This window comes from Dipodomys merriami, unplaced genomic scaffold, assembly GCF_024711535.1.
Source record: "Dipodomys merriami isolate MVZ:Mamm:240054 unplaced genomic scaffold, mDipMer1.0.p SCAF_439, whole genome shotgun sequence".
NCBI lineage: Eukaryota > Metazoa > Chordata > Mammalia > Rodentia > Heteromyidae > Dipodomys > Dipodomys merriami.
In genome coordinates this window covers 799,869-808,914 of record NW_027206001.1, presented here as the reverse complement: position 1 = coordinate 808,914, position 9,046 = coordinate 799,869, and the positions used below count along the sequence as shown (strand labels likewise).

The window sequence follows — 9,046 nt, the reverse complement described above, 5'->3', positions numbered from 1 at the left end:
CACACAGAACACACACACACAGAGACACAGAGACAGACAGATGGACAGAGACAGAAGAGACACAGACAGAGAGACACAGACAGACATGAGCCAGAGACACAGACATGACTGACAGACAGACGGAGACAGTTAGACAGAATCAGAAGAGACAGACAGGCACAGACAGACAAACTGAGCCAGGACAGATAGACAGACATAGACACAGAGACAGGAAGAGACAGACAGACACAGGTACAGACAGACAGAGAGACAGACAAAGAGAAGAGACAAAAGACAGACAGACAGACAAACAGATGTACACAAAGAGACATACAGGGAGAGACAGATGCACCGAGACAGACAGACAAAGAGAACAGACAGACACAGGCACAGAGAGACGGACAGACAGAGAGAGACAAGTGACAGATGGAGAGAGACAGATGAGACAGACAGACAGACAGAGAACACAGACAGATGTAGACACAGAGACAGACAGGAAGAGACAGACAGAGAGAGACAGACATGTAGACACAGAGAGAAGAAACAGACTCAGACAGACAGACAGACAGACAGAGGACACAGATGTAGACACAGAGACAGACAAGAAAAGACAGACAGTCAGAGACAGACATGTAGACACAGAGATAGAGAAGAAACAGACAGACGCAGGCACAGACAGACAGATGGGCAGACACAGAGGAGACAGATGGACAAACAGACACAGATAGAGACAAGTGACAGATGGACAGAGACAAGAGTCACACAGACAGACAGAGACAAAAGACAGACAAGTACAGACAGAAGAGAAAAGAGACAAACAGACACAGACAGGAAGACAGACGGGGACAGACAGACAGACTGAGACAGAAGAAACCGACACAGGTACAGAAAGACAGACTGAGAAGAGACAGACAGACACAGAGAGACAGAGGCATGAGAGCCAATGGACAGACAAGAGACAGAAGAGACACAGACAGACAGACATATACACAGAGACAAAGACATGAGACAGGCAGACAGATGGAGACACAGAGACAGACGGACAGAGGGAACAGACACAGACTGACAGACATGAGACTGATGGACAGACAAGAGACAGACACAGAGATGAGAGACAGAGCCAGACGGAGACACAGACACAGACAGGGAGAGATAGATGGACAGACAGAACAGACAGACAGACAGATGTAGACAGGGAGAGACCGACAGAGGTAGACGGACAGACAGACAGACTGAGACAGACAGGAAGAGACAGAGATAGAATAGACAGACAGACACAAGAGACAGACAGAGACAGAACAGAAACAGACAGAGATAAGAGACAGACAGACAGGGAGACAGACAGACACAGGCAGACACAGAGACAGAGAGACAGATGGACAGACACAGAACAGATAGACGCAGGGGCAGACAGACCGACAGAGAGAAGAGTCAGATACAGACAGACAGACAGACAGACGTCAACACAGAGACAGACATGAGACAGAGACAGACAGACACAAGTGACAGATGGAGAGAGGCAGAAGAGACAGACAGACGAGCCAGGAAGACAGAAACAGACAGACAGACAGACAGACAGACAGACAGACAGACAGACAGACAGACAGAGGACACAGATGTAGACACAGAAACAGACAGACAGACACAGATTGAGACAGAAGAGACCCAGACAGACAGACAGACAGATGTACACACAGAGACACACAGGAAGAGAAACGGATAGAGACAGACACAGGCATAGACAGACAGACATAGAGACAAGAGACAGATGGACAGAGACAGAAGAGACAAAGAGACAGACAGGCACAGTCACAGACAGACAAACTCAGCCAGGACAGATAGACAGACATAGACACAGAGACAGGAAGAGACGGACGGACACAGGCACAGACAGACAGAGACAGAACAGACAGACAGACAGACAGACAGACAGAGATGGATGTGAGAGAAACTGGCACAGACACAGAGAGACAGACAGACAAAGAGAAGAGACAGAAGAGACAGACAGGGACAGACAGACAGATGTACACACAGAGACAGACAGGGAGAGACAGATGCACAGAGACAGATAGACAAAGACAAGAGACAGACAGACAGACACAGACAAAGACAAGTGACAGATGGAGAGAGACAGACGAGACAGACAGATGGAGCCAGGAAGACAAAGACAGACAGACAGAGGACACAGACAGATGTAGAGACAGTGACAGGAAGAGACAGACGGACACAGGGACAGACAGACAGAGACAGGGACAGACAGACAGAAGAGACAGACATGTAGACACAGAGACAGAGAAGAAACAGACTCAGACAGACAGACGCAGGCACAGACAGACAGATGGGCAGACAGAGGAGACAGATGGACAGACAGACAGACACAGAGACAGGCAGGAAGGGAGATGGACAGACACGGAGAGACAGACAGACAGAGACAGAGACAGACAGGAAGAGACACAGACAGACAGAGACAGGAAGACAGACAGACAGACAGAACAGACCAACAGAGATAGACACAGGCACAGAGAGACAGACAGACAGAGACAAGAGACAGACTGGGACAGACAGACTGAGACAGAAGAGACACCAAGACAGATAGACAGAGACAGACGGACAGACAGAAACAAAAGACACACAGAGACAGACTGAGACAGAAGAGATCCAGACAGACAGATGTACAAACACAGACGGACAGGAAGAGAGTCGGACAGAGACAGAGACAAGAGACAGATGGACAGAGACAGACAGACATGAGACTGGTAGACAGACACAGGGAGAGACAGAGATAACAGACAGACAGACGTCAACACAGACAGACAGAGACAAAAGACAGAGACAAACAGAGATGTGGAGACAGACAGATGTCAACACAGACAGTGATGGAACAGACAGACAGACAAGATCGATGGACAGACAAGAGACAGAGATAGAGAAACCCAGACAGACAGACGGAGATGTACAGACAGATGGAGACACAGAGATAGACAGGGAAAGACAGAACAGACAGACAGAGAGACATGAGACCAATGGACAGATAACAGACAGAGACAGAGAGACACAGACAGAGACAGACAGACAGACAGAGACACAGAGACAGGGAGAGACTGACAGAGGTAGATGGACAGAGACAGGCAGATGTCAACACAGACAGAACAGACAGACAGAGATAAGAGACAGAGACAGACACAGAGACAGACAGAGACACAGACAGACAGACACAGACAGACAGACAGACAGGGACACAGACAGACAGATACAGACAGACAGAGATAAGAGACAGACAGAGGGAGACAGACATAAGAGACAGACACAGACAGACAGACACAGAGGCAGACAGGAAGTGACAGACCAGACAGACAGACATGAGACCAATGGACAGATAACAGACAGAGACAGAAAGGCAGACAGACAGACAGATAAGAGACAGACAGACAGATGTCAACACAGAGACAGACAGACACAGACAAAGACAGAGAGATAGACATGGAGAGACAGATGGACAGAGACAGACAGACAGAGCAGGTCTTCCCGGTCTCTTTTTCCTTGTGTCTCTCGACTTCCCGATCATATTCCTGTTGGTTGGTGTTTTCCTTCTTCCTCTTCTGTCTCCTCTTCCTATTCCATCTTCTCTTCCATCTCCTCTTCTTCTTCCATTTCCTCTTCCTCTTCCATCTCCTCTTCCGTCTCCTCTTCCATCTCCTCTTCCATCTCCTCTTCCGTCTCCTCTTCCCTCTTCTCTTCCTCTTCCGTCTCCTCTTCCATCTTCTCTTCTGTCTCCTCTTTCTCTTCCATCTCCTCTTCCTCTTCCGTCTCCTCTTCTGTCTCCTCTTCTGTCTCCTCTTCCATGTCCTCTTCCGTCTCCTCTTCCGTCTCCTCTTCCGTCTCCTCTTCCATCTCCTCTTCCATCTCCTCTTCCTCTTCCATCTCCTCTTCCTCTCCTCTTCCATCTCCTCTTCCTCTCCTCTTCCTCTTCCATCTCCTCTTCCTCTCCTCTTCCTCTTCCATCTCCTCTTCGATCTCCTCTTCCTCTTCCATCTCCTCTTCCTCTCCTCTTCCTCTTCCGTCTCCCCTTCTGTCTCCTCTTCCTCTTCCATCTCCTCTTCCGTCTCCTCTTCCATCTGCCCTTCCGTCTCCTCTTCCTCTTCCATCTCCTCTTCTGTCTCCTCTTCCTCTTCTGTCTCCTCTTCCATCTCCTCTTCCATCTTCTCTTCCATCTCCTCTTCCGTCTCCTCTTCCATCTCCTCTTCCATCTCCTTTTCCTCTTCCATCTCCTCTTCTGTGTCCTCTTCCATGTTCTCTTCCTCTTCCATCTCCTCTTCTATCTCCTCTCCGGCCTCCTCTTCCATCTCCTTTTCCTCTTCCATCTCCTCTTCTTCTTCCATCTCCTCTTCCTCTTCCATCTCCTTTTACTCTTCCATCTCCTCTTCCTTCTCCTCTTCCATCTCCTTTTCCATCTCCTCTTCCTTCTCCTCTTCCATCTCCTCTTCCTCTCCCATCTCCTCTTCCATCTCCTCTTCCATCTCTTCCGTCTCCTCTTCCATCTCCTCTTCCTCTCCTGTCTCCTCTTCCATCTCCTCTTCCGTCTCCTCTTCCATCTCCTCTTCCATCTCCTCTTCCGTCTCCTCTTCCATCTCCTCTTCCTCTCCCGTCTCCTCTTCCATCTCCTCTTCCTCTTCCGTCTCCTCTTCCTTTTCCATCTCCTCTTCCGTCTCCTCTTCCATCTCCTTTTCCTCTTCCATCTCCTCTTCTGTCTCCTTTTCCGTCTCCTCTTCCTCTTCCATCTCCTCTTTCATCTCCTCTTCCTCTTCCATCTCCTCTTCCTCTTCCCCTTCCTCTTCCTCGTGTCCATGTCCTTCTTCCTCTTCCTGTTCTTCTGATACATCTCCTTCCTCTTCGCATTCTCCTTCCTCTTCCTCCCCGTTGTCTCCCTGACCCCCACAGGTCGCCTCACATCCTTGAACCTCCATCCCCGGGCCTCCAACTTCCAGCCTCCATCCCTGGCCTCCATCCTTGGGCCTCCACCCCCTTGGACCTCCATCTCCAGCCTCCACTCCTGGCCTCCATCCCCAGCCTCCACCCCATTTGGCCTACTTTCCTCTATCCACAGGGCCTCCATCCCTAGCCTCCACCCTCCTGGGCCTCCTTCCCTGGGCCTCCAACTTCCAGTCTCCATCCCCAGCCTCCACCCCATTAGGCCTCCATCCCTGGGCCTCCATCCCCAGCCTCCAATACCTCTGGGCCTCCTTCTCTGGCCTCCAACTTCCAGTCTCCATCCTCAGCATCTACCTCTGGCCTCCACCTTCCTGGACCTCCATCCCCAGTCTCCATACCTGGCCTCTAACCCTGAGGCCCCCATCCCTGGACCTCCACTTTCCTTAGGCCTCCATCCCTGGGCCTCCAGCCCCTGGGCCTCCAACTTCCAGTCTCCTTCCTCAGCCTCCACCCCATCCTCCACCCTGTTGGACCTCCATCCCCAGTCTCCACCCTGGCCTCTAATCCCTAGGCCTCCTTCCCTGGGCCTCCAACTTCCAGCCTCCATTTCCCTGGGCCTCCACCCCTGGGCCTCCATCCCCAGCCTCCCCCCCTCCATCCCAGCCCCAGGATGGGGGGCCCCCGCCCCTGGGCCTCGCTGCTGCTGCTGCTCCTGTGTGGCCCCCACCCAGCCCCTGCCACCCGCTGCCCCAGGACCTGCGCCTGCTACGTCCCCACCGAGCTCCACTGCACCTTCCGCAGCCTCAGGGCCGTGCCCCACGTGCTGGACCCCAAGATAGAGAGCGTGAACCTGGGGTGAGGCCTGGGGGGGGAAGGGGGGAAGGAAGGGAAGGAAGAGGAAGGAAGGAAGGAAGGAAGGAAGGAAGGAAGGAAGGAAGGAAAGAAGGAGGGAAGGAGGGAAGGAGGGAAAGAAGGAAGGAGAGAAGGAGGGAAGGAAGGAAGATGGAGGGAAGGAAGGGAGGATAGAAGGAAGGAAGGAAGGAGGAAAGGAAAGAAGGAAGGAGGGAAGGAAGGAGGGAGGGAAGGAAGGAGGGAGGGAGGGAAGGAAGGAAGGAAGGAGGGAAGGATGGAAGGAAGGTAGGAGGGAGAGAAGGAAGGAAGGAAGGAAGGAAGGAAGGAAGGAGGGAAGGAGGGAAGGAAAGAAGGAAGGAAGGAAGGAAGGAGGGAAGGAGGGAGGGAAGGAAGGAAGGAGGGAGGGAAGGAAGGAAGGAAGCGAGGGAGGAAAGGAAGGAAAGAAGGAAGGAAGGAAGATGATGATGAGTAATGATTCATTATTCTTGACCCTGACCCGGAAACAAAAGTCCTGCCCTCCCAGCGCTGGTTTTCAGGCTGGTTTCCTGATTTCCTCTTCCTGTCCTCTCATCTGTTGAATTAGGTTCAACCACATCCGGGTCCTGACGCACGCTTCCTTCTCCGGTCTCGCGAGACTTCAGCTGCTGCTGCTGCACGGAAACGAGATCGCGGACATCACCGAGGGCGCCCTGAGCGACCTGGGTGCACTGCAGGTGCGCAGGGAGCGGGCGGAATTGGAAGGAAGTGGAAGGAAGTTTGGCAGGAAGTGGGGCAGAAATACGCAGTGAAGTGGGACAAAGTAGGGGAGGAAGTGGGGTGGAAGTTTGGGGAAATAGATACGGAAGTGGGAGGAAGTAGGGCTGGAAGTGGGAAGGAAGTTGGAGGAAGAAGGAAGTGGGAAAAGAGTAGGGAGGAAGGAGGGGGGAAATGCGGAGGAAGACAGGCAGAAATGGGGATCAAATAGCAAAGGAAGTGGGGAGGAAGGAGGGAATCAATGGAGGAAGTAGAGACGGACATGGAAGGAAGTCGAGGCAGAAGGGAGGCGGAAGTGGGGCAGAAGTGAGACGGAAATGGATAAGGACCTGGGAAGAAGTAGGGCCGGAAGTGTAGCCGGATGTTGAGTGGAAATAGGGAAGGAAGTGGAGCAGAAGTGGGTCGGAAGTAGTGAGGATATGGATCTGGAAGTGGAAGTAGGGCCGGAAGTGGGGTGGAAATCGGGAAGTAGGGAGGAAGTGTGAGGAAGTAGGGACGAAAATAAGCCGGAAGTGGGGAGGAAGTGGGAGGAACTAGGGGTGGAAGTGGGTCGGAAGTGGTTAGGATAGGGTTCCGGAAGTGAGAAGTGGGTTGGAAATAGGGAAGGAAGTGGGGAGGAAGCAGGACGAAGTAGGGGCGGAAGTAAGGCGGAAGTGGGACGGAAGTGGTGAGGATATGGATCCGGAAGTGGAGTGAAAATAGGGAAGGAAGTGGGGAGGAAGTGGGGGCGGAAGTGACCCAGAAGTGGGGAATGATATATAGCCGGAAGAGTGGAAGAAAGTGGAAATAGGACCATGGGTAGGATCGGAAGTGGGGCAGAAATAAGGAAGGAAATGGATAGGAAGTGGGAGGAAGTCGGGGCTGAAGTGAGGCGGAAGTGAGCCAGAAGTGGGGCAGAAGTGGTGAGGATATGGATCCAGAAGTGACAGGAAGTAGGGCCATAACTTGGAGGAAGTAGAGGCGGAAGTCAGCCGGCAGTGGGGAGGAAGTGACCCGGAACTGGGGCGGAAGTAAGGAGGAAGTGAGACTGGGGCAGAAGTGGGAATGGAAGAAGTGAGGAAATGTACTCGGAAGTGGGAGGAAGTAGAGGCAGAATTCGGGAGAAGCCGGATGTGGAGCAGAAGTGTGACAGGAAGTGGTACGGAAATAGGGCAGAAGTGAGACCGGAAGGGGGTGAAAGAGACCGGAAGTGGGGCGGAAGTGACCCCGAAGTGGCCCTTCGGATCCCAGAAACGCCCTCTTTGACCCACGCAGGTGCTGAAGCTGAGCTACAACCAGCTTCGAGCACTGCACACGGGCTCCCTGCGGGGCCTGCGGCGCCTGCCCGGCTGTACCTGGACCACAACCGGCTGGGGTCGGTGCACCCATGGGCACTGCTGGGGCTGGCATCGTTGCGGCTGCTGCGTCTGGATGGGAACCGGCTGGCGGCGCTGGCGCCTGAGGGGCTGGCCACGCTGCATGTGCGCGGGGTCCCGGCCTGCACGCTGGGCATGCTGCACCTGGCTGGGAACCGCCTGGCAGCGCTGCCTGCCGGCACCCTGGCCCGCGCACCCGCGCTGCGTGCGCTGCATCTGCAGGATAACCCCTGGGCCTGCGGCTGCCGCGCGCGCTGGATGGAGGGCCTGCAGGGGCGGGGCCGAGGTGAGCAGAGGGGGCGTGGTCATGTGCAGGCCAATGAGAGGGCGGGGCGGGGCTGAGGCGATGCAGAGAGGGAGCGTGACCAAGATACAGCCAGTGAAATAGGACGGGGTCGTGGCTGGGCGTAAGTGAGTAGCCGAGCTCCCCTAGTCACGTGGGGCAGAGGCGTGGCTGAGGTGCCCAGGGGGGCGTGGCCGAGCTCCAGCCAGTAAAAAACGGCAGCAGTGTGGCTGGGCGTGGCTGGGCATTAGTGAGGAGCTGCAGGGGGCGTGGCCAAGGTCTAGCCACTAAGGCGGGGCGGGGACGTTGCTGAGGCTCCACAGGGAGGGTGTGGCCCAGCTTCAGCCACTCAGGCAGGGGGAGGGTGTGGCTAAGACTCCACGGGGGCGTGGCCGAGGTCCAGCCAGTCAGGTGAGATGAGGACGTGGCTGAGGTGACACTGGGGCATGGCTGAGCTCCAGCCAGTCAGGCAGGGCAGGGGTGTGGTTGAGGCTCGGCAGGGGGTGTGGCCAATCTCCAGCCAGTCAGGCATGGCGGGGGCGTGGCTGAGAACCCCTAGGAAGGGCGTGGCTGAGCTCCAGCCAGTCAGGCGCGGCGGGAGCGTGGCCGAGGCTCCCCAGTGAGGCGTGTCCCATGTCAGCCGGCCCCTCTCCCGTCCCCCCCTGCAGGCATGCTGCGCTGTGGGAAGGAACAGGCGTGCGCGGCCTACGCCAGCCCCACTGACCGCCGCGGCCTGGACCTGCGTCGCCTGCCGCCACGCATGCGCTGTCGGTCGCCGCGCATCCTCACTGACCCGGCGGATGGCGAGGAGCCGCCAGAAGCGGAAGTGGAGGCAGAGGAAGAGGAAGTGGAGGACGGGGAGGATGTGGGCGAGGTGCGGCTGAGGCTGACAGAC

At 55.0% G+C, this 9,046-nt stretch overlaps 1 protein-coding gene across 1 annotated transcript; it reads left to right on the top strand.

Annotated features, from left to right (window-relative positions):
• Positions 1 to 5,436: 5,436 nt before the first annotated feature.
• Positions 5,437 to 8,256, top strand: LOC138807867 (uncharacterized). Its single transcript, XM_069993655.1, has 3 exons — positions 5,437 to 5,763; positions 6,344 to 6,473; positions 7,768 to 8,256. Exons 1-3 carry the CDS (start codon positions 5,579 to 5,581, stop codon positions 8,254 to 8,256), a joined length of 804 nt encoding a protein of 267 aa, XP_069849756.1. The 5' UTR covers positions 5,437 to 5,578.
• Positions 8,257 to 9,046: the final 790 nt, after the last annotated feature.

Bases quoted from the DNA above. Each gene is read 5' to 3' on its own strand.
- LOC138807867 (XM_069993655.1), top strand. From the start codon at position 5,579: ATGGGGGGCCCCCGCCCCTGGGCCTCGCTGCTGCTGCTGCTCCTGTGT. The intron at 5,764-6,343 runs GTGAGGCCTGGG...CTGTTGAATTAG, and splicing joins ATAGAGAGCGTGAACCTGGG to GTTCAACCACATCCGGGTCC. The intron at 6,474-7,767 runs GTGCGCAGGGAG...TGACCCACGCAG, and splicing joins GCGACCTGGGTGCACTGCAG to GTGCTGAAGCTGAGCTACAA.